The sequence below is a fragment of the Aspergillus ambiguus genome (assembly GCF_047715705.1).
Source record: "Aspergillus ambiguus strain CBS 117.58 unplaced genomic scaffold BDV59scaffold_10, whole genome shotgun sequence".
NCBI lineage: Eukaryota > Fungi > Ascomycota > Eurotiomycetes > Eurotiales > Aspergillaceae > Aspergillus > Aspergillus ambiguus.
The window spans coordinates 588,556-612,349 of NW_027395523.1; the positions used below are offsets into that span (position 1 = coordinate 588,556).

The 23,794-nt window shown below is 55.0% G+C and overlaps 12 protein-coding genes across 12 annotated transcripts; 6 read left to right on the plus strand and 6 right to left on the minus strand.

Moving 5' to 3' along the window:
• The first annotated feature begins 90 nt into the window (after nucleotides 1-90).
• On the plus strand, nucleotides 91-1,143 carry BDV59DRAFT_175757 (putative class III chitinase). Its single transcript, XM_073689310.1, has one exon. The coding sequence runs from the start codon at nucleotides 135-137 to the stop codon at nucleotides 1,089-1,091; it is 957 nt and encodes a 318-aa protein (XP_073549346.1). The 5' UTR covers nucleotides 91-134; the 3' UTR covers nucleotides 1,092-1,143.
• Nucleotides 1,144-1,219: 76 nt separating this feature from the next.
• BDV59DRAFT_175758 (uncharacterized protein) lies at nucleotides 1,220-2,091 on the minus strand. The gene is made up of 2 exons (XM_073689311.1): nucleotides 2,012-2,091; nucleotides 1,220-1,948 (listed from the first exon to the last, which is right to left on the minus strand). The coding sequence occupies exons 1-2, from the start codon at nucleotides 2,040-2,042 to the stop codon at nucleotides 1,224-1,226; spliced, it is 756 nt and encodes a 251-aa protein (XP_073549347.1). The 5' UTR covers nucleotides 2,043-2,091; the 3' UTR covers nucleotides 1,220-1,223.
• Nucleotides 2,092-3,225: 1,134 nt separating this feature from the next.
• BDV59DRAFT_175760 (uncharacterized protein) lies at nucleotides 3,226-4,160 on the minus strand. The gene is made up of 2 exons (XM_073689312.1): nucleotides 4,064-4,160; nucleotides 3,226-4,002 (listed from the first exon to the last, which is right to left on the minus strand). Exon 2 carries the CDS (start codon nucleotides 3,810-3,812, stop codon nucleotides 3,594-3,596), a length of 219 nt encoding a protein of 72 aa, XP_073549348.1. The 5' UTR covers nucleotides 3,813-4,002; nucleotides 4,064-4,160; the 3' UTR covers nucleotides 3,226-3,593.
• BDV59DRAFT_200924 (putative NRPS-like enzyme) lies at nucleotides 4,072-7,384 on the plus strand (the record flags this gene model as incomplete). Its single annotated transcript, XM_073693700.1, has 4 exons — nucleotides 4,072-4,353; nucleotides 4,412-4,679; nucleotides 4,746-6,919; nucleotides 6,989-7,384. The coding sequence occupies 4 exons, from the start codon at nucleotides 4,072-4,074 to the stop codon at nucleotides 7,382-7,384; spliced, it is 3,120 nt and encodes a 1,039-aa protein (XP_073549349.1).
• Nucleotides 7,385-7,758: 374 nt separating this feature from the next.
• Nucleotides 7,759-10,216, plus strand: BDV59DRAFT_13252 (alkaline phosphatase family protein). Its single transcript, XM_073686994.1, has 3 exons — nucleotides 7,759-8,069; nucleotides 8,119-8,248; nucleotides 8,300-10,216. Exons 1-3 carry the CDS (start codon nucleotides 7,995-7,997, stop codon nucleotides 10,069-10,071), a joined length of 1,977 nt encoding a protein of 658 aa, XP_073549350.1. The 5' UTR covers nucleotides 7,759-7,994; the 3' UTR covers nucleotides 10,072-10,216.
• BDV59DRAFT_13255 (RNA-binding signal recognition particle subunit SRP54) lies at nucleotides 10,217-12,110 on the minus strand. The gene is made up of 2 exons (XM_073686996.1): nucleotides 11,916-12,110; nucleotides 10,217-11,867 (listed from the first exon to the last, which is right to left on the minus strand). The coding sequence occupies exons 1-2, from the start codon at nucleotides 11,991-11,993 to the stop codon at nucleotides 10,362-10,364; spliced, it is 1,584 nt and encodes a 527-aa protein (XP_073549351.1). The 5' UTR covers nucleotides 11,994-12,110; the 3' UTR covers nucleotides 10,217-10,361.
• Nucleotides 12,111-12,273: 163 nt separating this feature from the next.
• BDV59DRAFT_200927 (rRNA-processing protein RRP15) lies at nucleotides 12,274-13,140 on the plus strand (the record flags this gene model as incomplete). The annotated part of the gene is made up of 1 exon (XM_073693701.1): nucleotides 12,274-13,140. The coding sequence occupies one exon, from the start codon at nucleotides 12,274-12,276 to the stop codon at nucleotides 13,138-13,140; it is 867 nt and encodes a 288-aa protein (XP_073549352.1).
• A 121-nt stretch (nucleotides 13,141-13,261) lies between these two features.
• BDV59DRAFT_13262 (ferredoxin family 2Fe-2S iron-sulfur cluster binding protein) lies at nucleotides 13,262-14,225 on the minus strand. Its single transcript, XM_073686997.1, has 3 exons — nucleotides 13,852-14,225; nucleotides 13,681-13,787; nucleotides 13,262-13,624 (listed from the first exon to the last, which is right to left on the minus strand). Exons 1-3 carry the CDS (start codon nucleotides 14,133-14,135, stop codon nucleotides 13,383-13,385), a joined length of 633 nt encoding a protein of 210 aa, XP_073549353.1. The 5' UTR covers nucleotides 14,136-14,225; the 3' UTR covers nucleotides 13,262-13,382.
• A 201-nt stretch (nucleotides 14,226-14,426) lies between these two features.
• On the plus strand, nucleotides 14,427-16,003 carry BDV59DRAFT_200929 (mitofusin complex protein UGO1; the record flags this gene model as incomplete). The annotated part of the gene is made up of 2 exons (XM_073693702.1): nucleotides 14,427-14,816; nucleotides 14,885-16,003. The coding sequence occupies 2 exons, from the start codon at nucleotides 14,427-14,429 to the stop codon at nucleotides 16,001-16,003; spliced, it is 1,509 nt and encodes a 502-aa protein (XP_073549354.1).
• Nucleotides 16,004-16,577: 574 nt separating this feature from the next.
• hapX (bZIP transcription factor HapX) lies at nucleotides 16,578-18,524 on the minus strand. The gene has a single exon (XM_073687003.1). The coding sequence runs from the start codon at nucleotides 18,415-18,417 to the stop codon at nucleotides 16,936-16,938; it is 1,482 nt and encodes a 493-aa protein (XP_073549355.1). The 5' UTR covers nucleotides 18,418-18,524; the 3' UTR covers nucleotides 16,578-16,935.
• A 1,083-nt stretch (nucleotides 18,525-19,607) lies between these two features.
• BDV59DRAFT_200931 (glycoside hydrolase family 71 protein) lies at nucleotides 19,608-21,216 on the plus strand (the record flags this gene model as incomplete). Its single annotated transcript, XM_073693703.1, has 4 exons — nucleotides 19,608-19,743; nucleotides 19,799-19,866; nucleotides 19,914-20,555; nucleotides 20,623-21,216. 4 exons carry the CDS (start codon nucleotides 19,608-19,610, stop codon nucleotides 21,214-21,216), a joined length of 1,440 nt encoding a protein of 479 aa, XP_073549356.1.
• A 292-nt stretch (nucleotides 21,217-21,508) lies between these two features.
• Nucleotides 21,509-23,138, minus strand: BDV59DRAFT_207177 (major facilitator superfamily domain-containing protein; the record flags this gene model as incomplete). The annotated part of the gene is made up of 4 exons (XM_073694942.1): nucleotides 21,509-21,835; nucleotides 21,892-21,979; nucleotides 22,030-22,959; nucleotides 23,014-23,138. 4 exons carry the CDS (start codon nucleotides 23,136-23,138, stop codon nucleotides 21,509-21,511), a joined length of 1,470 nt encoding a protein of 489 aa, XP_073549357.1.
• Nucleotides 23,139-23,794: the final 656 nt, after the last annotated feature.

Genomic DNA, 23,794 nt, shown 5'->3' on the forward strand with positions numbered 1-23,794 from the left:
AGATCCCACTGATCGTACGTAGTAAGCATGGTGCGGATCCCCCCACCATCCCCACATCGACTATTATCTTCATGCACCGCAATCGGCAATCTCCAACTCTTCTTCATTCTCTTCCTCTCATGCAGCAATAGAACATGCCTCCAGTGACTTTACAGCCCGACCGGCATCGAGTGATTTGCTATCACCAGACACTCTGTCCGGACCGCGGCCAATATGTCTCGATGATGCCACTTGTACAAAACAATACCGGCATCACGCATATCATCATTGCAGCTTTCCACCTGAACGCCCAGCCAGGGCACATCACTCTTAATGATGATCCTCCCGACCACAGTATGTACGATCCACTATGGGCGGAGGCACCCCTTCTGAAACAGAGCGGTGTCCGGATCATGGGGATGCTCGGGGGCGCCGCCCAAGGCTCCTTCCGCTGTCTGGACGGCGATTTGGAGAAATTCGAACGCTACTACCGCCCATTGCTGGAAGTCGTTCGACGACACCAGCTTGACGGACTGGATTTGGACGTGGAGGAGGAGATGTCGCTCCCCGGGATTATCCGTCTGATTGATCGACTCAAGTCCGACCTGGGCGATGGCTTCATTATCACGTTAGCGCCCGTTGCAGCCGCTCTGTTCGGCGCTGGAAATCTCTCGGGCTTTGACTACCGTGAACTAGAGCAACAGAGAGCGTCCAAGATTAGCTGGTACAACACGCAGTTCTACAACGGCTGGGGCATGGCTAATGACCCCCGGATGTACGCGGCGATCATTTCACAGGGATGGTCACCCCAACGCGTGGTGTACGGTCTACTTACGAACCCTGGGAACGGATCGCAAGGATATGTGCCTCCGGAGATGCTCGCGGCGGTTCTGGGCGTCTTGATTGAGCAGTACCCCAATTTTGGCGGTGTTATGGGCTGGGAGTACTTCAACTCGCGACCTGGAGAGCGCGATAAACCATGGCAATGGGCGGCGCAGATGTCGCTTATCATGAAGATGAAGGAAATTCTCACGGTAGCACAGCAGTTGGTATCTGGACCGATGGCCAGCAGCTTAATGAACGTCCTCCGGGATATGGCCAACCAGCGATAGAACGCAGTCCAAGTCTAGACAAGTTTACTCATCTTATCTTACCATTTTAAGGTCTTTGATGTGCATCTCTTATTCATGCTGCAGATATGCAGGGCGGTGACTGTCCGACTTAGTTACTCTCATCCTACCGTCCTACCACTCAGCCCGTAGCCCTCGTCGCTGCAGAAACAATCCCACCTCTGCATCTCTCTGTCCTTCCACAATTTCCAAGATCCCCTGCGCACTTGTCTCAGAACTATCCAACCCCATGGCAATCCGTTGCTTTCGTCCCTCCTCCCCAGTCAAATTTGACACTACATGTCCCGGGCAGAACGCCCATACCTTGGCGCCCCAGGTCTTATACGCCGCATACATACAGACTGTAGCCATGTTCAGGGCTGCCTTGGACATGCGGTATGCCTCACATAGGACGGTGTAGTACTGGCCATTGGGGTCTGCCCGTTCGTTGATCGATCCCAGACGGGAGGTCACATTGATAATGCGAGGGTCTTGAGACTTTTGGAGGAGGGGGAGAAACTCTTCTGTAACAATGACTGGGCTTGCCGCATTCGTGTTCAGGGTATCGAGTAGCTCGTCGCGCCGTTTTCGCGGTTCCGTAATGACAATGCCAGCGTTGTTGACCAGCACGTCCAAGACGCCAAAGTCCCTTGTGATTTTGTGGACCGCCGCCCGAATGGAGGCCTCGTCGGTCACATCTAATTGTACCAAGCTAAGGGTACCGATGGGAATGCGGGCTTGAAGCTCTTGTAGTGCCTTTGCGCCTCGATCAGGGCTGCGGCAGCCCATAATGACATGGTTGCTCGGTGAGGCAGCAGCTAGAGCGTAGCTGGTATCGAAGCCAATACCTTGGTTGGCGCCTGTCGAGGTCAGATAAGCCAATCTTATCATGTGTGTTCCGGATACAGGAGGTTCATGCTTACCTGTGACGAGGATAATCTTTCTGGAAGTCATGATGTGGATAACTACACAGTTAAAGACTTGGTTCCAAATGCGTACGAGGACAACGTTGGATGGATCAAGAGACGGCGCCTGTACTTATAGCGATTACCTTGTGTTTCATTTCCATGATGTAATTCTCTGGCGCTGCCGGACTTACGATTACCGCCGGCACTACAGGTCGGAGTTAGGCGGAGGAAACTGAGAGGAGCAAGAGGAACGTGAGTCAGAGCTTAAATGATGCAGACTGGAAGTGTTAAGAACTATTGACCTAGTATACTGATTGTCTCTAGTTAGCACACTGCCTTGAGGGGAGTTGGTGTGGCGCATGATTAGAGTGATTCAGTATGATTTAAACTAAACCTGGTCTATTTTCTTAGTTATAGTACCAGGTACTATATAAAGTTTAACGGCTTATACGGGGAAATCTCTACCACTCTGCGTGGGTTTCCAGAAAGGGATACCCCGACGGCGTGCTAAAGATACCCCTTGGTGCGCCCCATCACCACTCTGACGCCATTTTAAGGCGGGATAATTTACGATCCTACAACTAGAGAGATTCTGACTAGCGAAGAGTTTATTTAATTCCTTTGAGTTTACAGCTGACTACTTCATTAGATCGATTCTTATGGCTTAGAGAATAACCATCTAGAGAGCTTCAAATTAAACGTTGAGATGAGAATGTCCGCTGCAATGCGGCAGGCCACCTTCGACAAAGGCATAGTGGAGATGCGTACCAGAGATGTTGATCTACACATATCCGGCAACTCTTGCCGTATGCAGTCCTCCTTCTGTTCTAGTGATCATTCTCTCGCCGCTTTTGCTCACGGAGTAGAGATGAGCACACCCTGATCGGCCTGAGCCAGTGGGTGATCACTATGTAACCAACCTGATTCACTCACTTGCATAGGGGAACGGATCTAATTGAGGGTGAGTGCACAACAAACAAATTTATCTTTCTATCTTCGATTGCATTTCACTCACACGTTGTTAGACAGTTCTTAGTGTAAGAAGCTCGAGCGATGAGATTATACGCTATGCCATAGTTGACTAACTAGATAAGATTACATAAGCCAGGGTGTCTTAGAAGTTTCTATCGGTGGTTCAAGTCGGCAATAAGCCGAACCTGCGTATCCTCCCAGGAGTCCTGCGTGATCGGCTGTTGAGATATAGATACAGAGCGCCATAGGAGCAAGGTCAGGAGGAGAACTTCACTCGGATATCATATCGGCAGAAGCTACCCGTAGTGGGGCAAACTTGTGCCGACTGTTTGGAACGAAAATGCCACGAGAGCGACCCGGAGGCCTGGGAGAGAAAATCACGTCTGCCTCTTATTATTCTTGAGATACGAAGGACAGCCGAGATTCTGCCGAATCTCTTTGTCCTGAGTGGCTGTCAGAAGCTTGAGTCCATTCCCTGCCCTTTTCGTTTTCTCTCCCACTAGTCAAGTCTCTCAGACCTCTAGATTCTTGGAACCGCATTCCTCTCGCTCTTGCTCTCAGATCCCTGCTTCCGATGTAACGCGGTGCGCGTTTTGGGAGTCGTGTCTAGTCAGAACGAGCTCCGCTAGATAATCTGTATAAGTCCGGTACCGGCACAACTCCGTACAGGTGCCAGGGCACCTGATGGGTCACCGTCGTGAATATCACGCCGTACAATTATACCGCCAGAACTGGGTATTAGTCCTAGCAATGCTCCTTCAGCAGTGCTATGTATAGGCCATGTCCCTAGGTTTCCGAGTTTCCGTCTTGCGCGTGTCAACCTTATGCCATTGAAATCAAGCATAGTGACATGGGTGGGTCTCGAGGACTAGATATTGGGACTGTTAATAGATGTTTAAGGCAATGATCTTCGTCGTCCCGGCAATTGAGTACTACGCAGTCCAAATCAGGAAAGAAGCGAGTTCATCTCGGGTCCCGCTTGATGATCAGGCAAAGCAAGCCTTATAGAAAGCTTGAATCCTCGACCGAAAAACGTTTGTGCACCACTGTCTCCTTCTAAAGCTGAATTAAACCCCCTAAGAGTCGTCATAACAGGAAAAGTCATGGAGCCCACGGGAAAAAGACTTTTGTCGAGAATTGTGGATGATGCCGCTCAGCGTGACCCGGAGAGACTGTTTGCAGTCATTCCGCGGGGCCTGAATGTGTCTGATGGATTCCAGAATTTGACGATGAGGGAATTGGCTCATGCCGTCAACTCTGCTTGTTGGTGGATCGAAAAGACTCTTGGACCGACAAAATTCTCGAAGGAGAGGCTGGCTTACGTAGGGACGAACGATGTGCGATACTGCGTGTTCATCCTAGCATGTCAGAAATTGGGCTACGAAGTATGTGCGAGCAGACGTAGATATTGATGGAAACCTGACTGACTCGTGGCACATATAGGCATTTTTGCCTTCTACAAGAAACTCTGATGACGCTCATGTCTACCTGCTCAATGCAGCTGAGTGCACCAAGATTTTCTTCAGCGAAGAGCGACACGCCCGAGTTCTCGAGATCCAAGACCTGTGCCCAAATGTAGAGATCTTCCAAATCTCCACGCTTCAGCAGATGCTTGCTGATGCAGACGGCCAACGACCCTATATCTACCAAGAAGCCTATGATGACGTTGAAGATCAAACCATTTGCATTATCCATAGCTCTGGAACCACCGGTAAGTAGATGCCATCAGCTCCTTTACCCAAGAGTTATACACTCTGACTTTCCCGGAAATAATTAGGCATGCCCAAGCTTGTACCTCTGACCAACGGATTCTTCAAGTGCAACGATGAGTTCTCGCGACTACCATGGCCTGAGTCTCGCCAACCAGCCACATTCTACAACTATGGTCAGGATGAGATCGTCCTTGTAACAACGCCGTTCTTTCATTTGATGGGGCTTATCTCGTTTGTTATGTCAATCTTCCACAAAGTCCCTGTTTTGATTGGCCCTGACAAACCACTGTCAGTGGACCACTTGGTTGAACTCATCGAAAAGACGAGTCCGACAGCTGCATTTCTCCCGCCGTCAGCTTTGGAAGATATGAGCCATTCAGAAAGGGCACTCAAGTCTCTCAGGACACTCCGGAGCGTATTCTTCGGGGGCGCGCCATTGGCGCTTGAGTCGGGTCATCGCCTGCGCCAGCATGTACAGGTCGTAGCTGTTATCGGATCCTCGGAAATGGGGTGGCTTCCAGCACTGGTGCCAGAAAGGGGAGAAGATTGGAGCTACTTTGAATGGCACCCATCTTACGGGATTGAAATGCACGCTCGAGGAGACGACTTGTTTGAGATGGTCATTCCTCGTAGGGAAAACTCGCGCGACACACAAGCCATTTTCCATGTCTTGCCCGATCGGGTTGAGTACAAAACCAACGATCTGTACACGAGACATCCCACGAATCCTCGCTTATGGAAGTTCCACGGAAGGTCTGATGATGTGATTGTTCTCAGCAACGGAGAGAAGTTCAATCCGGTGGACATGGAGACAACCATCGAGGGCCATCCTCTCGTCTCGAGAGCCGTGGTGGTCGGTCAGTCTAGGTTCCAGGCTGGCTTGCTTATTGAACCAATTGCTGACGCTCCGGAAATGACCCTGAATGATTTCATTGAGGAGATTTGGTCGACAGTGGAAAAAGCCAATCTAGTTGTTGCTGCCCATGGGCGAGTTCTGAAAGACAGGATTGGCCTTGCCTCAAAGGCAAAGCCTTTCAAAACGACCCCGAAAGGTACAGTGCAGCGGCAAGCAGTACTCCGGGACTATGAGCAGGAGATCAATGCTATTTATGATGCGGATTTGGCTTTTGACCAGGACGTGCCATTTCCTGAAGGCACGGATCGCTCGAGTATCGTGGAATATGTTCGTCAAATTATTACCCGGGCATTTGGAAAATCTTGTTTCCTCAACAATCAGAATCTTCACAATGCTGGACTCGATTCACTCATGACAATCCAAATCGCCACAACCTTGCAGCGAGTACTACAACAGCAAAAGCCGGAGACAAAGGAGGGGACGATTACCCCTCAAGTCGTCTACGCCAATCCGACGGTAGAGGGTTTGGCTCGTTTCCTCCAGGGCATACTGGAAGGCACAATTGATGATGACATCCCTCGCAATGAAAAGATCGAGCAGTTGGTCCAGAAATATACCGCTAATCTCACTACAAACCGTGACAGACAATTGTCAAGTCAAGCTGCATATCCCTCTGTCGTGGTTTTAACTGGCTCAACTGGCTCTCTGGGAACATACATTCTGCATGATCTGATCAAGACCCCGACCATTGCAAAAGTCTACTGTCTCAACCGCTCGCACGCTGAAATTCGCCAACAAAAGTCTTTCAGTGAGAAGGGTCTTGATGTATCTCCGGATGAGTGGGCTAAAATCGAATTTCTCCAAGCTGCGCTGGGCGAATCCCAGTTCGGTCTGGAACAGGCGAAATACAAGGAGATCTCCAGTGTGGCAGATACCGTGATCCACAACGCCTGGAAGGTTGATTTTAACCAGTCCGTGGAGTCCTTCGAGACACACATCAAAGGAGTCCGCAATTTCATCGATCTCAGTCTGCAAAGCAGACACAATACGCATATCCACTTTGTATCCTCCGTCAGCACAGTGGGCGCATGGACAAGACAGATGGGAATCCTCGTACCGGAGAAACCAATTGAAGATGTTGGCGTTGTCTTGCAACAGGGCTACGGCGAGTCTAAGCATATTGGAGAGCGTATCTGCTCGGAGGCCTCTCGACGGTGTGGTGTCCCTACAACAGTGTACCGCGTGGGGCAAATTGCAGGTCCTACCCTCCCCAAAGGACAGTGGAATCCCCAGGAATGGATTCCGACTATTATCGCTTCATCTAAGGCTATGGGGAAGATTCCCACTGGATTGGGGTCGATGGATGTTGACTGGGTGCCAGTGGTAAGTGACATGCCACTAACCACGAATGAAAATCTTCCTGTGCGAGCCGCGAATCTGATATTTGTTTAGGATATATTATCATCGATAGTGACTGAGATTGTCCACGCACGTCATAGACCCGCTTTCAAGGAGTCACCTGCATTCTTCCATCTAACAAATCGGGAAACAGCCTCGTGGTCATCTCTGATCCCGGCCATCCAGGAAATTTTCCATGTAGAGCCAGTTGAGCTTAGAGAATGGGTCGCAGAGCTTGGGCGTATCAGAAATCCTAGCAGTGCCGACATAGCAGACAAGCCAGCCCTCAAGCTGCTTCCATTTTATCGCGCGCTTGCTGATGAACAGGATGCAGCGATGTCTGTGGCCTTGGATGTGTCAAGAGCCAAAGCCGCCAGCGCAACCATGAGGGTACTTGGGCCAATTTCCCCAGCTTTGATGAAGAACTGGTTGTCTCAGTGGCGCTTCTAGGTATCTCATGGTGCGGCAGAGGTGGAAGGCCTGGCGGTGAGACGTCCGTGGAGAAAGCCCCGATACTGAGTTAGTGGGGTTTCTTATACACATTTTGACTTGGTGATATTTGATTTGCGGGTTACAAATCACTTTGTCTTCATTGCCTTCGAACAGTGTAATACCTCAACTGAAGAAACGTAGAAGTGAGGGATATTCAGTGTAGGTACCTAGATACTTGTAATCTTACGGCGTCTGAGAACGACCCATGATCGGTCACTGACCAATCACATGACTGCCCTGGCCAAATCACCGAGTATAAGCCTGTGCTGACATTTACTCAATGAGCGAGAGCTTAATCGCCCCCATTAAAGCGGCGACAGACCAACTGCTTACTGGAGTCGGCGAGATACGCATACTTCTGCCGCTGCGTGTTTGGAGATTTCCCAAATGGGTAACCCACACTCCGCTACGTCATTCCGCTTTTCTGCCGCCAGAACCCTTTTATTCACGTCAACTCTCGCCTTCACTCTCGACGTCGCCAGAGACTCCCTGCCCAGCTGGGTGCAAGCGTAACTGAACTTCTAGATATGATTCGCCTCTGTTAGGGTCGACTGCACTGCACAACACCATGTCTTTGCCGCGAGTTGCCGCGGCCGTCAGCTCCGCCATCCTCCGCTTCATGGCCTTTGTGTTTCTACGCTGGGTAGGCAATCACTTAATCCATCTCAGTATCAGAAACTAACGGAGTGTAGATTCCTGGCCATCATATGCCTCACATTGTGGCGACTTCCCTGGTAGTGTATCTGTCCTCACTCTTCTGCCTCTCTGCCGACAAGAGCACCGCTGGCCGCGAAGACACCAAAGGCCGTCGGCATGACCCAGGTAGGGCATCTCCAGCCAATTTCTGGACAGGCCATCTTACAGCTCATGCAGAACCCGTCAAAGGGGACGGTCTTCTCAAGACCCTCTTGACCGGGCTTCCCTCGGCCCGATTCCCCGTCGCATCGCGGTTCACCATACTAGTGAACGTCGTTCTCACCCTCTTCTCCCTCGACTTGCTCCTCCGGGGGGTTGTTCTCTACTCCGGAGAGGACCTGTCCTTCTCTCGGATTGGCTATGTGTCTCCCACTACGGCCAACCTCCTCGTACGAGAGCCTGATCCCGCCCAACTGCCGCTCGTCGTCTTCTACCAGCAGGCCGAACAGCCCGATCCATCCCGCTGGATCGAGGAGGGCATCATCTACTCCCTGGACAACTCCACGGACTTCACGACCACCGTGACACTCAAGAACCTCCGTCCAGATTCGCGCTACCGCTACTCCCTATCCAACAATGGCACTGGATCCTTCACCACTGCTCCCCTTCCAGGCACCAAATCCGCCAACCGCCTGAGCTTCCTGACATCCAGTTGCATGAAGCCCAACTTCCCATACAACCCACGGTCACACCCTCTGCGCTTCCCAGGGCTCGAAACAATGACCCGGACAATCAACAAGCTTCCTTCCAGCCTGCGGCCCGCCTTCATGCTCTTCCTCGGCGACTTCATCTACATCGACGTCCCGCACCGGTTCGGATCCTCAGCCTCCCACTACCGCAGCGAATACCGCCGCGTATACTCCTCCCCATCCTGGTCCCTCCCCCCGGACAACCCAGCCATCAACCTGCCCTGGCTCCACACCCTCGACGACCATGAGATCGCCAACGACTGGTCCAAGGGGAACCTCACGCCCCCCTACCCAGCCGCCGCAGACCCGTTCATCCACTACCACGTCAGCGTCAACCCCCCCATCCCGGCCACCCCCTTCGCCGCCCGCGAAAACACCACCTATTTCTCCTTCATCCACGGCCCCGCCTCCTTCTTCCTCCTCGACACCCGCACCTATCGCTCAGCCCCGGCCCACGCCAACTCCTCCATCCTCGGCTCCGCCCAGCTCCACTCCCTTCTCGCCTACCTCGCCCGCCCCGAACCCGCCGAAGTCCGCTGGAAGATCATCTCCTCCAGCGTCCCCTTCACCAAGAACTGGCACGTCGGCACAACCGACACCTGGGGCGGCTTCCTCGCCGAGCGCCGCGCCGTCTTCGACGCCATGTGGCACGCCGAGCGCCATCTCGGCGTCCGCGTCGTCCTCCTCAGCGGTGACCGCCACGAGTTCGCCGCCACCCGCTTCCCGGACCCGGCCCTCGGCCTGACCTCCGATGACGTCCGCCCCAATTCTCCCGGCGAGGGCCTGCACGAGTTCAGCGTCGGCCCGCTCAGCATGTTCTATCTCCCCGTGCGCACTTACCACCAGACCGATGCGGAGGATGTCGCGATCAAGTATGTCCCCGACGGGAACGTCAAGTATGGCCTGATTGATATCGAGGTGCGCGACGAGCGCGTCGACTCCGCCACGGGCAAGTCCGTCGTCGTCCCGAGCTCGGTCCTCACATACTCGCTGTATGTCGAGGACGAGGTCGTCTGGCGGTATTCCCTTAGTGCACCGTTGCCGGGCCACGAGGGGGCCGTGGCTGCCGCTACGTCGTTCAAACACCCGCGTCTGCCGCCGGGGAGGGTCGTGGACGACAGACGCGTGGATGGGTGGGATGCCACGGTTAAGGTGTGGATCGGGCAGGTGGAGGAGAGTGCCAGGGAGGTTTTCCGGCGGGTGGTGGGTGTTGCGGAGGGAGTTTTGGATAGTGTTAGTAAGGTGGAGAGGGTAGATTGATTGATATGTCGCTCGATAATGAATATCCCGCTGTTGTTTTATATAACGTAAGGTTAGGTGTAATATGTCGCACATATATTCATTCTATCCATTGGAAACGTCCATTGTAGATCTTGATATCGGCAGTTAAAAACGATTAACTGTAAAGGATTACCGGTCCCACAGCACAAACACAAGAAACAAAGCACGCCAAACACCACACATGCTAACCGCCCGATGACTGCATCGTCGAACCATACAAACAACAAGGGAATAAGACGTATTCGAAGGGTGAATGCAGACACGGGAAACTACCGTCCCCGGCCGCGTCCACCGCCCATCAACCCGCCCATCTGGCTCATCATTGCCTGTAGGTCCATGCCGCCGAGGCCGGGCATTCCACCACCACCTCCTCCTCCTCCTTGGCCCTGGAGCATCTGCATCATCTTGCCAATATCGCCCATGCCAGGCATTCCGGGCATGCCGCCTGCGCCACCCATGGAGGCCATCCGTTTCTGCATGGCGGCCAGTTGCTGTTCCTTGTTGCCGCCCTTGAGCATGTTCTGGGCGCGCTGCATCTGCTTCTTCTGGCCGCCCATGCGCTTGGCCATGCCGGCCATCATGCGATGCTGCGAGAGCAGATCCTCGACCTCGCGCACGGTGGTGCCGCTGCCGCAGGCGATTCGGACCATGCGGCTGGGTTGTTCCACGAACACCTTGCCATCGCCGTCGAGCTCCGACGCGGTCATGCTGTCGAAGATGTAGACCATGCGGCGCAGCTTCATCGAGCCGTCCTCGTCGTCCAGGCCGGCCGTCAGGTTCGACAGACCCGGGATCATCCCGGAGAGCTTGGACAGCGGGCCCATCTTCATGATCGACGTGATGTTCTCGCGGAAGTCACGGATCGTGTAGATGCCCTCCGAGATGTGCTTGTAGGTCTCCTTGGCGGCGGCCGAGTCCTTCGTCACGGCCTGCACGTGCTCGACCAGCCCGGCCATGTCGCCCATGCCCAGGAGCTTCTGGATGAACGCCTTGGGCTCGAACCGCTCCAGGTCCATCATGTGCTCACCCGTCCCGAGGAAGATGATCGGCGTGTGGGTGGCGGCGACGGCGGAGATGGCGCCACCGCCGGCGGCGTGGCCGTCCGTCTTGGTGATGATGATCGCGCCAAAGTCGGCGGTGGCCTTGAAGGCGGCGGATTGCGCCTCGGCGGCCTGCCCGATCGTGCTGTCCAGGACGAGGATGGTCTGGTCCGGTGTGACGGCCGTCTGGATCTGGGTCATCTCCGTGAAGAGGTCCTCTTCCTGCTTGTGCCGACCGCTGGTGTCGACGATGATGACCTCGAAGCGCTCCTTCTTGAACTTGGCGACACCCTCGGCCGCCACGACCGCCGGATCCGTCTGCGTGAGACTGCCGTAGTACGGGATCTTGGCCTTGGTGGCGTTCTGCTTCAGCTGATCGAACGCTCCGGCTCGGAAGGTGTCCGCGCAGACCAGCGCCGTCTTGAACCCGCGCATCTGGTAGTGTCGCGCCAGCTTCGTGCAGGTCGTCGTCTTACCGGCTCCCTGCAGACCCACGAACATGATCACGTTGGACCGGCCCTTCTTGGGACGGAACGGCTCGGCGTGCGGATTGACCAGAGCCACGAGTTCGTCAAAGACAGTCTTCTGGATGAGACGTTTCTTGTTGACGGCGGAGGGGAGAGAGGCGAAATTCACGCTCGACTTGATCGATTTGCGGAGCGACTGGACGAGGCGCACGTTGACATCGGCGGAGAGCAGCGCGGAGCAGATTTCTTTCAGCATGTCGTCAAAGGCCTGAGTGGAGTTAGTACGGGCTCCTGGACAGCAGGGAGGACGGCATACCTTCTCGTCCAGATTGTTGGACCGAGTCAGGTCGTTGACGGCGGCGTTGATACGCCGCCCGAGATCCTGAAGGACCATGGCGGGGTTTGTTCGAGTCTCTAGGTTTGCGAATCGAAGGCCGGTTCTTCAAGAGAGAGAGGCCGTAGAAGATAGGAAGCAGAGGTATGCAGCAGAGGTATGATGTGGGGGTTTGAGGAAGCCAAAAAGGACAAGTCGAGAAGGCGAAATGCGGAGAGTCCGTTCGGCCCTCCCGTTGGCTGGCCTCCTCACCGCCCTGGATACTCCGCCAGCAGAAAACAGAAAAAAAAAAAGGTCGCAACATCAACGACTCACGCTTGTCTCCTCATTCCACCTCAAAATGCCTTTGACTACCTCCCAGAAAAAGCGCAAGGTCCTGGAGGGCTTCCAGGGTAAGCATGGCGGTCGTCCCACCAAGAAGTTTCGCAAGCAGCGCGCGTACCACAGCAGTTCCGACGACTCGGACGACGACGACGACGAGCCTGCCGATTTCCAGGCCGTCAATCTAGCGGATTCCGATGAGGAAGCGCCGGTGACAAAGAAGACCACAAAGGCGGATGCCACAGAAAAGCCGACACGCTCGATTGGTGATGCCAAAAAATCGGAAGACGATAGCGACGCCGGTGACGACGATGCTTCGGACTCTGAGGCCTCGTCCGGTGCCGATAGCGATGCGGACTCCGATACATCTATGCCGACGTCCGCTGCTGGCGGCAGAGCCGTCCCCAAGCGACATGACCCGACTGCATTCTCCAACTCCATCTCCAAGATCCTGTCTACGAAACTGCCCACGTCGGCCCGGGCGGATCCCGTCCTGTCTCGCAGCAAGATCGTTGCGCAGCAATCCACCGCGGCCGCGGAGGAGAAGTTGGATCAACGGGCCCGCGCAAAGCTGCGCGCTGAGAAGAAGGAAGAGCTGGATCGGGGTCGCATACGGGACGTCATGGGTTTCGAACGTGGCGAGGCGGGGGCGGTCCTCGAGGAGGAAAAACGTCTGCGGAAGATCGCCCAGCGTGGTGTGGTGAAACTGTTCAACGCTGTCCGGGCCGCCCAGGTGCGCGGTGAAGAAGCCGCCAAGAGCGAGAGGAAGAAGGGAACCATTGGTATTGGCGAACGAGAGAAGGCCGTCAACGAAGTGAGCAAGCAGGGATTCTTGGAGTTGATCAGTGGGAAGAAGGGGAAGCCTTTGAACATCGAGGAGGCTTAGGATATCTGGCGACGATGACCCGGCAGGCATTTAAGGCGTTGGGGAGCTTCTGTCATCTTTTTCTTGATTTGTACATGTGGATTCAAAAGTGCCTCGTTATATACAATTGTTGAAATGTAGAATGGAGATGAGAATACCCAATTCAACTGACCATCACTTCCTGGCCCGTACAATGCTTGTAATACTACTAGTACATGGATGTTCTTTTCAGGTCGCCGGCATTATGTTACCCCCCGGGAGCTCTATTTTTGCTGAAAGTCACTGGCCTGCAGATTCCGAGTCATCGACGGCAGTCGCACCACCAGACCGTCGAGGTCCTTGTTCATTTGGACCTGACATCCTAGACGGGAGGTCTCCGTCAGTCCGAAGGCCAGATCCAGCATGTCGTTCTCGTCATCCGTGGGTTCTTCCATCTTATCGAACATGTCGGGGTCTTCGACGATGACATGACAGGTGGAGCAGGCGCAGGAGCCACCACAGGCACCTAAGATGATCAGTCCACGTGGATCCTGAGTCGCATGAGGTCCCAGACGAACGTACCTTCCATCTCGAGGTCGTTGGCCTGCGCGATATCCAACAGATTGTCGCCCTCGGCTACTTGCAAATCCACCTTGGTGCCGTCCTTATCGATAAAAGTGACATTGATCCTACCAACGACAGTCAGTCAGACAGTGTTCAATCATACTGACAGTCTGTCGGAGCAGCACTCACTCCTCGCCAGGTTTTGGCGGCGTGATATGACCGTGCTGCACGCCCGCGGTGGCGGAGAAGGTGCGCCGTCCCGCATTTGTCCCATGCGGCCATGGCTGCTGCGTCCGCGCGAGGATGCTAGACTTCGGGGAAGCGGGCGACGATCGAGAAGAAGCGAGCGTACGCGACACAGGGAGGGAGCTGCTGAGGAAACGCTTGGATTGCGCACGACATAAGCGATGACTCGGAAGGGATTTGGGCACGGCGAGGCGCAGATTGAGACAGGCTTCGGACCAGAAGGACATATTGAATGGAAGTGAAAGAATATGCAGAACAGATGTAAAAGAAGGTAAGCGGAAGCCTTGTCCTTGGAGAGTCAGCGAGGAGAGAAAAAGAAGAGGAAGAAGAAGAAGCGTCCGGGGAAAAAAGCAACGACACCCGATCGGGAACTGCCAGGCGGGAAATTCGGACTTAAGCCAATGACCGCCTTCCCTTTCCAAATTTCCCTCCAGCTCTCAACTTCTTCGTCTCTACTTCATCTTCATACATATTTCCCCTCCACTCTACCTCCCTTCTCTCCCTCGCCAGACTTCCTCATGTCGTCGTCTTCTGTTCAGGGGCCCAACCCCCTGCGCCCCTATTACTTCCCTCCTTCTATGGGATTGGACGCGACCACCGCTTCGTCCTCCCCTCCCGATGCGTCATCGGCTCAGGTCTTTGGGGGTTCGGCGCGCGACTTGTTGCCGGACCTAGACTACTCCGACTACCTGGATAACTCGCCCTCCGTCTCGAGCTGGGTTCGAGATGCATTGGATCGGGCTGTGTGGCGCTACATGAGCGTCCTCTTCGCGCAGCCGTTCGATGTCGCCAAAACCATCCTCCAGGCCTATACCATGTCGGAAGCTGCTGGTGGACGAGCCATGGACGACCGTCGGAGGTCAGGCGCCGGAATCCAATCGGATTCTTATGACGATGATGAAGGAGAGGTTTGTGACGACCGAGCGAGGCCAATCGCACAACTCCAACACACGCGAGACTAACCAGTGGAACACAGAACGAGTCGCTGTCGTCGGACGATGAGAGCAATTATTTCACCTCTGCAGCTCCGGCAGTGCCCTCCCCGTCAACGCCCCGTTCGAAAAAGCCCCGTCGCCATATCACCGACCGGAGCGGCTACATACGCTCGTCCTCGTCTCGCCATGCCCTGACCATCAAGAACCCGTCGTCGCTCATGGAGGTCATCTCCCAGCTATGGACCACCAGCGGACCGACCTCGCCGTGGAAGGCGAGCAATGCCACCTTCATCTACTCTCTTCTCCAGCCCACCCTGAACACGTTCATTCGCAGTCTTCTGTCCGCTATCGTGGGCTTGCCCGAGGACGAAATCTCGCCTTCCCTAGCCGCCGACATCCTGACCTCAACCTCTCCGATCGCCACCTTGCTTCTCTCGCTGATCTCAACCTCCCTCACCGCGCTCCTCCTGTCCCCGATCGACACCGCCAGGACGCTCCTTGTCCTCACACCGGTCACCCACGGCCCGCGTTCCCTCATCCGCGCTATTCGACAGATCCCCACTCCCAATTGCACCATCCCCTCCCACCTGGTCCCCATCACCGTCCTCCACTCCTGTCTCCCCAACTTCATCACCAATACGACCCCTCTGTTCCTCAAACACTACCTGTCGCTTGACCCTGTCCTGAACCCATCGAGTTGGGGCCTGTTCTCCTTCATCGCCTCCGGCCTGGAACTCACCGTCCGGTTCCCGCTGGAAACTGTCCTGCGTCGCGCGCAGATCGCCACGTTCACCTCGCCCAGCCTGCGTCAGAAGAGCGCTGGCCGCACCCATCCGTCCGCTTCTGTCACCGCTGCCTCCGAGACGGCCGAAATCGAAACCATCGTCCCCACGCCGCAGACCTACCGCGGCGTCGTCGGCACCATGTGGAGCATCGTCTACGAGGAGGGGGTACAGCCCGCTCCGGAGGCGGAGCGCGCCCACGAGCTCCTCAAGAAGCCTATCGGCGTGCGGAAGCGCCAGGGTCAGGGTATCCATGGCCTCTATCGCGGCTGGCGCACCGGCATGTGGGGGATCGCTGGTATCTGGGGCGCTGGTCTCCTCCGTGCGGCTGCTGACAGTGGTGACGACGATGTGATGGTCAGTGGGGGTCGTTTTTAGTTTGGTGTCCTACCGCTCTATCGTCACGCTCAGCCGCTTCCATCCAGGCTGGCTCGATTTCTATGCCTCCTTCGGCTTCTACATATCCGTGTCGTTTCTTTATAGTTCTGACCCCTTTCTTTCATAGGAGCAGCGCGTGTGCAGGCGTTGGGCTGGTTTCGCCTGTAAATATACGATGGATGGGGACGGCGATCTGCTCGTTTTTGTTGTCTCATTCTGATTCTGATCCCGTGATACTCATCTCAGCCTTGTTGATCGATTTGTTTGATGCTCGTTGATTCCCACTCGTCTCATGATATACCACACCCCTCTTTATGTATTTTATTAGCCTACCCTTTACATATCGGAACGCCTACACGAAAAATATAGAAATTCCAATCATCGATACTCCAGTATATAAGTCTGTCCTAGTGGACACAATAATACAGAAATCAACGCAAATACCCGCCCAGGAATAACCAAACCCGATTCGTCCATCTATGTATCGTGACGGGCCCTGCCGGTGCGCCAGGCAAAGACCATTCTATACTGCAGGGCTAGGGGATATATCGTGTATCCCAGTGTAGACCCTACAAGTCGGGTCTTGTTTTAGTGTAATATGTTTGGTTGGTTGGTTGGTTTGTCTTGAATCAAGACTTTTGGTGGTCGTTCAGTCGTAGCGGTGCTGTCTGCATCCCCGGGGAGACGTCACCGCTGTAGGTGTATATATGTGCACACACGCCGCGGTCCAGCTCCAATATCATGCTCGTGACCGATTCCGGGTGAGTCAAGATTAATCAAAACACGGACAGTGTCGGCTCGATCGCAACGGAGAGTGGGATATAAAATACAAACTCCGACGTGTGGCCCGTCGGGTTTGGGTATCATCGAAGGGAAAAAGAACAAATGAAATCCAGAAGTAGGGAAGAAAAAAAAAGAACCGAGCAGGAGCATCATTTGTCGGCGAACCGCCGGTCGAAGTATCGGAGCACACCCATGACACTGGCGGCTTCGACTTCCATGGGGCCACGCGAGCCCGTCGGGGCCACGTCCTTGGGGTTCGGGAGGGTGTGGAGCTTGGGAAGCCAGGTGGAGATCTCATCACTGGCGCGGGAGAAGTTCGGATGGCGGGAGAGCGTGGTGAAGGCGTCGGCGCAGGAGAGCGTCAGGGACGGGGTGGTGGCGGAGGAGGATGGCCGGGAAGGGCTGGCCTTGTTGTTGTTGGCAGCGACAGCCGCCGCCGTCCCGCTTCGAGAAGGGTTGGAGGAATTGCGGGACTGGCAGCAGCCGCCGTCGGGGCCCTTACCGCCGCAACATCCGGAGGGGGAGGAGGCCACGCTGGCGGAGCGGGAGGCCGCCAGCGTCTTGCAAAAAAGGGTGCTTCGCGGGTCGGCGAGGCATTGGGCGCACGTGCCAGGGCCGTTGGCGCAGGGGTTGGTGGCCTGGCTGATTGGGGGGAGGGTCACCTCGGAGCGCACGTCGCCCTCGGACGGCGGCGGGGTGAACTGGGAGAGATTCTGGATCGGGGCGAGCCGGTTGTTCTCGAAGGAGTCCCGGCGGCGACGACGCTGTTCCTCCTGGGCGGCCATCTCGGCGCAGATGCAGGGGGTACCGTCCTGGCAGAAGCCGCAGGGATCCACGGCCGGGGAAGAGACGGCAGTGTCGTCATGGGCGGGGGCTTGACCGGAAGGCGCGGCGAACCGCGTGGTGAAATCGATCTCCATCTCCTCGGGGTCGGGCTTGATCTCGGGCTCGGCGCGCGAGGGGCCGGCGGTGGTGGGACGCTTGGATGAGGGGTCGGTGCGTTCGACGCCCGGCATGGTGAAGGCATCCTCGATGCATTGACAGTGGGTGGAGGAGCAATTATTGCAGCCGAGGGGGACTTCCTCACGGTCGGTTTGCTTCTCCTTTGTGGGGGAGGAGGAGGAGGAGGAGGAGGAGCTGGTGGTGGCGGGCTGGGAGGAGGGTTGATTCGGCTTGGATAGGGAGGAGCGGAACTCCTTGACGATGGCTTCTTTGGCACTGCGTTCGACGGAGACCTCTTTTTCGAGAGCGTGGCATCGATCACGCCACCAGGTCATTTCCCCTCGACATTGCTCGACCTCGTGGGAGAGATTGGAGATTTGCTCCTTGAGGGCGGCGACGTGGATATCGTGATCATCTTCGATCTTCTTGATCTGGTCCTCGAGTTCGTTGACGCGAGCCGCGCGACGTTCGCGAAAGGCTCGCTGGGCAGCTCTATTCTGAGCTTTCCGTTTGGTTGGAGGCGTATCGGTGGCAGGCTTGCGACCAGGCTTTGGACGTGGTGGGATCACCCATTCCTTGGAGGTGACGGATCCGGGAGTGCCCGGGCCCGGGGAGGGCGACACGACCGGCTTGGCGACCAAGGCGGGGGCCAGGGGAGCCGGAGCTATTGAGGGAGCCGGGGTGGCCATGATGACTGGGGTTGTTAGATCATGGACGGGGGAAGAGAAGAAGGGGATAGGATTGAGAGAGAGTTGGGGGGAGGAAGTAGAAAGTAGAAAGTAGAAGTAGATGGGGGGGAACACTCACGTGAAGGCCGGGTGTGGTGTCACCCGGAAGAGCGGAAGAGCTCCAGCGAGTTGGGAAGACCGAAGGAGACGAGGACTTGGAAGAGTCCGAGTGGAGTAGAGGATGTAGAGAAGAGGATAGAAGAAAATGTGTAGGAGATAGATATGAAGAAGGATATAGGTATGGATGAGGGGATGTCGACCAGGTGTTGATGAGGCAGAACAACAACCGAGGAGAGAAGAAGAGAAGAAGGTCAGAGGGGAAAATCCCGCTGAAAAGGATCGGATCAGATTAGATTATCGTGCGCGCGAGCCGATTTCGGAGGGCAATTCTTGGGTGTGTGGGTTCCCCACCAGCATTATCAATCAGCAGAAGAGCAGCAGTAAAAGCACAGAACCATTAGCGAGCAGTTGGAAATGACTCAGAGGTGGAGAAACTGCGCATCGAATATTCTCATCCGCGGTTCCCTCTATAATCGCCCTCCTGCATGCCGCAATGGGAAGCCTTAGTCATCTTAGGGCTCGCCTGAGAAGCCCTACCGCCAATCACCGCCCAGCACCGCATCTTATCTGATCCCACCATGCCGCTTTCGGCCTTGTCGTCATCTGGCCGTTCATCGGCAGTCCGAATTAGGCAGTTCCATCTCCAGCAGTAGAGAGGACTGAGGTATACTCTTCATATATACTGCAGGCAGTACAGATTCTCTAGTATGGAGTAGATACGATATAATATCACTCCTATCATGCTTGTTGACTCTACAGACTATATACAAACCAGTATCTGCCATGAATCCTATCCGGCTGTCCCATAGATACTCTACTGGTCAGCATCCAGTATCTCCTTTTCGCTCAATGCCTTTCCTACAATCTCGACTCTCCCCATACATGCCGTATCACAGTCCCTCTCGCAGCATCAATAACTCCATCCAATTGTCGGCCAGTCAATATCGATATGATCCATCATGTAGGTCCTCCCAATCGGGAATCATTCGTGGCCAACGTCACACCGTCTTGTCATCCAGCATCTATTTATACTCCTCATGGCCTCCTCAATTCCCTCCTGCATCAGCTCACCCTACTCCCTCGCAACCACCATGAGACACCTCGATCGCTTTCTCAGTCACATCCATGCCAAAGGCAAGCATGATAACCCAGAAGAGCACCAACACTCCCAGGCCCAGACCCAGCCACACCCACAGCCTCCAACCCCAGCTCCAGCTCCAGACACCGGTATGTTTTCTCCCACCTACCTCCCTTGTTATACATCTGTATTAATCCTATACAGCAGTGGCCGGTCCCCCTCAGATCCCTCCCCTATTCAACAACAACCACCATGTGTTTGCTCATTTCATTGTAAGAACCCAATGCACACTATAGCATACCCACCGACTCACCGTCAGATCGGGAACGCATACTACATGACCCCAGCCCAATGGGAGTCTGACATCGTCGAAGCCAAAAAAGCCCACATTGACGGCTTCGCCTTGAACATCGCTCCCCAAGACCACCACACCGAACGGGCCCTTCAAGCCGCATACGACGCCGCCGACAAGATCGGTGGCTTCTCCCTATTCATCTCCTTCGACTACGAATCCGGAGGCCCCTGGCCCCTCGACAGGGTCATCTCCCTCATCAACACATACAAGCCCCGGGGAGCCCAATTCCACTACGACGGCAAGCCCCTCGTATCCACGTTCGAGGGACCCGGCAATGCAGGCGACTGGCCCAGCATCAAAGCCGCCACCGGGTGCATGTTCATCCCCTGTTGGACCAGCATGGGCCCGGAGGGCATCAGCCGCGTCCTCCACACCGTCGACGGCGCCTTCAGCTGGGATGCCTGGCCCGTTGGTGCCGAGGACAAGTCCACCGCGAGTGACGAGGCCTGGATGGGCGCGCTCGCCGGAAAACCATACATGATGCCCGTCGCGCCGTGGTTCTACACCAACCTTCCGCAGTGGAACAAGAACTGGCTGTGGCGCGGCGACGACCTCTGGCACTACCGGTGGAAACAGGTGATCGAGCTGCAGCCGCCCCTCGTCCAGGTACGTTGGTCGTCCCTCCCCTCCAGTTCACCTCGCGCGTGTCGCTGACAGTCCCAAACCCCCCCAGATCCTGAGCTGGAACGACTACGGCGAGGCCCATTACATCGGCCCCGTCTATGGCCAGGGCGTCCCCGACGGCGCCTCCCGCTACGTCTCCGACCATCCCCACGATGCCTGGCGCGCGCTGCTCCCGCATTACATCGACGCGTACCGCCAGAACATCGCGAGGGCCCATGGGAACGGCGCCAATGCCGTGTCGGCGAACCCGCAGGTGTCCTCGCGCGATAAGATCGTCTACTGGTATCGCCGCAACCCGGGACGCGCGGGAAGCGCCGACGGAACCACCGGGAACAATCCCACCATGGGCCAGAAGCCCATGGACCCGAGTGAGTTGGCCCAGGATCGGGTCTTTGTCAGCGTGTTTGTGACGGAGCCCAGCGAGACGCATGTTCAGATCGGTAGTGGACCCCATTCGGTTTTGGACGCCGCTGCTCCCGGCGTGAATCACGGATCGTGCCCGTTTAATGGGCAGACTGGCCCGGTCAAGATCAGCATCCTGCGCGGTGGACGCGAGGTCGTGTCGACTGTTGGGCCGGAGATCTCGGATCAGTGCGCCGGGGGGATTGTAGACTGGAATGCCTATGTCGGGGCGAGCGAGTAGATGCGAGAGAATAAAGGACATCAGATTTACGGCTCGACTGGTTGATGTAACTTGCACCAGTCTGAGGTGTGTGGAATGTAACTGTGGGCTTATTGTGGAGTCTCAAAGTTGGAATGCAGGCAAACCCCGAGCGGGTGGCAGATCGAGATCCCTTCAAGAGACTGCATTAGGGTAGTTTAGGTGGATCTACTGGCATCCTCATGCTAGATCCGGCTAAAGTTATGACTTCGTTTTATTCTACGCTTAATTCTATATCAAAAATCCCAGACATCGTAGTCCACCAAGAATCGTCTCAGGCTTCCGACTTGATCGAAACATTAGAAGTAACAAGGCCGACATCTGAACTGCGTGGACTAGTGTCCGGGCTACTAGGGACATATCGGCTTCGCTTCCTAAGCCCGGGCCCGACTTTCAAGACGACCCAAGGAACCGGGACCAGAGCCAGCGAAATGAACCCCGCTACCGACACTGCCCAATGGACCCCTAGATTGCGAACCATCGGCTCGGAGAACAAGGGCACTACGGCAGCCAGACCGTACCGCATGAGGCCTTCAGCTGCCAGAGCACTGGCCCCAAATTGAGGTCCATAAACCGCATTCTTATACAGAGGCCACCCCAGCTATGCACCACTTAGTAATCAAAATCTTGATGAAAGTCAGAAACTCAGGCACGTACCATCACGAGAAAATAGGCAGCCCCAAAAGGAATCCCAGCCAGCAGAGGGACTACCCAGTGGATGTCCGAATACGCAGTCCAAGCAAACCTAGCATATCCTCAGCAGAAGTCTTCCTTGCGACGGGGGCAATCACTCACCAGAACAGTGACACGGGAAGAAGCACGCCACCCACCATTGCGGGAATGAGGAGCTCTTCCGGTTGCATCGTAACGCCGTACTCGTCAAGCAGATGTTGGGACTTCCGGTGTTTGACTTTGTTGACCCCAGCCATGAACACAAGACCCAAGACACTCCCAACGAACAAAGACAGGAATGCCAATCCTGTCTCGTACTGAGTGAACCCATACAACTGTTCGAAGACCATGGGGAACGCAATGTAGAAGAAAAAGACCACGCATAACGCGATCGATGAAATGAATGAGGTCGGGGCGATGATCGGCTCAACGATTAACATATGTAGCGGCCGTCCGACTGCAAGCTTGGCTGCTTGTGCGGCGCTCGGCCTTGGGAGCACCTGCTTGCCCTGTCTGCGTAATTGCTTCCGTGCGATCTCTGGAGCATAAGTTTCCGGGAACAGGAGGAATAGGCATGACACCCCAAGCATGATCGTCGGCAGCCAAAACGTCCATCTCCAGGTGTTGGTGTCGTCGATGATAGACTGCCCAATAGCGGGCCCGACCTCCGTCCCCCAAATCAAGGACGCCGCAAATAAAGCGAAAAAGGCATTCCCCAGACTGTCTCGAGCAGGATCCCATATATCGTTCAATGTCCCTGCGACAATGGCGACAAGGGGGCCACCCAGCATACCAGCGAACAGCCTGCCCATGGCCAGCGTGATCCAATTGGAAGCAGACCCTGCCACGGCCATGAATGCGATAGATCCGAGGAACGCGATTAGATATACCTGTCTTCGTCCGTATACCTCTGAGATCGACGCTGATACGATTGGGCCAAGGGCCAGGCCAATGGTGAAAAGAGTGACGGGCACTATGGCTTTCGTAAGACTCTTGCGAAATTCGAGCTGTACATCTGGTATTGCGGTGACGTAGATGGAGTTTGCCGACGTTCTGGAGTGTGTTAGCTAGTGCAATTTGCTCCTAGGTATCTTAATGGTAACCAACAGACTCAACGCTCCCGTGATCGAAAGGACAGAGCCTGTTACTCGCTTCCATAAGGGCCAATTTCGCGGATTGCTTGGATCCCCCGGAGCGAGGGCAGTTTCAACCGGCTGAAAGGTATTCTCCATGGCTCAAGGCTCCGTTGGTAATATACGTGTTAAAGTCTAGATGACCGACTAAACATGAGGATGTGAGGCATCAACAAAGCGTGGATGTCTCTATTTGAAAAAAAAAAAAATGTTGAATGTTGCATTCTCCTACGCGCAGCGAAATAGAGTGTAACTCTGGGAGTCATGGTGATTCATTACAGCCTACCTGTGTAACCAGGCCCTGTGGCTCTAATTAGGACGTATAAGACGTTTCAGTCCTCTTCTAGGCCGCGTAAGCAAAAGTCGGAATTAAGGACATGAATATAGCTGTCCTTCTGGATACACTACCATCTAAGTTAGACGGTCATACCCATCTTAGTCCCTGCAAGACAGGTCAGTGGAATTCATATAGGTAATGAAGATGAACTTCCGCATCGGGTATGTACCCGCAGCAACTGACTCGTAGCATATCCGCATCTACGCAATTATCCAAGTGATGAATTCATGCGCATTGTTCGGGGTAACGCAACTTAGGACATGCATGATGAATGAACAATACACAACAATGCCACAGCTGGAGTCAATGACGATATATATCCACTACACCAAGACGTAAGAGTGATCAAATTCCCCTCTTAATCTTGCACTAAAGCCATCGAATTCATACAGCGCACATACAGCAGAGATTGCGCATG

Excerpts from the sequence above, each read along its gene's own strand:
- BDV59DRAFT_175757 (XM_073689310.1), top strand. The coding sequence starts at position 135 with ATGCCTCCAGTGACTTTACAGCCCGACCGGCATCGAGTGATTTGCTAT.
- BDV59DRAFT_175758 (XM_073689311.1), bottom strand. The coding sequence starts at position 2,042 with ATGACTTCCAGAAAGATTATCCTCGTCACAG. Across the intron at positions 1,949-2,011 it reads AAAGATTATCCTCGTCACAG|GCGCCAACCAAGGTATTGGC; the intron begins GTAAGCATGAAC and ends TGACCTCGACAG.
- BDV59DRAFT_175760 (XM_073689312.1), bottom strand. The coding sequence starts at position 3,812 with ATGCTTGATTTCAATGGCATAAGGTTGACACGCGCAAGACGGAAACTC.
- BDV59DRAFT_13252 (XM_073686994.1), top strand. The coding sequence starts at position 7,995 with ATGTCTTTGCCGCGAGTTGCCGCGGCCGTCAGCTCCGCCATCCTCCGC. Across the intron at positions 8,070-8,118 it reads CCTTTGTGTTTCTACGCTGG|ATTCCTGGCCATCATATGCC; the intron begins GTAGGCAATCAC and ends AACGGAGTGTAG. Across the intron at positions 8,249-8,299 it reads AGGCCGTCGGCATGACCCAG|AACCCGTCAAAGGGGACGGT; the intron begins GTAGGGCATCTC and ends CAGCTCATGCAG.
- BDV59DRAFT_13255 (XM_073686996.1), bottom strand. The coding sequence starts at position 11,993 with ATGGTCCTTCAGGATCTCGGGCGGCGTATCAACGCCGCCGTCAACGAC. Across the intron at positions 11,868-11,915 it reads CCAACAATCTGGACGAGAAG|GCCTTTGACGACATGCTGAA; the intron begins GTATGCCGTCCT and ends AACTCCACTCAG.
- BDV59DRAFT_13262 (XM_073686997.1), bottom strand. The coding sequence starts at position 14,135 with ATGTCCTTCTGGTCCGAAGCCTGTCTCAATCTGCGCCTCGCCGTGCCC. Across the intron at positions 13,788-13,851 it reads CCGCCAAAACCTGGCGAGGA|GATCAATGTCACTTTTATCG; the intron begins GTGAGTGCTGCT and ends TGTCGTTGGTAG. Across the intron at positions 13,625-13,680 it reads CAACGACCTCGAGATGGAAG|GTGCCTGTGGTGGCTCCTGC; the intron begins GTACGTTCGTCT and ends TGATCATCTTAG.
- hapX (XM_073687003.1), bottom strand. The coding sequence starts at position 18,417 with ATGGCCACCCCGGCTCCCTCAATAGCTCCGGCTCCCCTGGCCCCCGCC.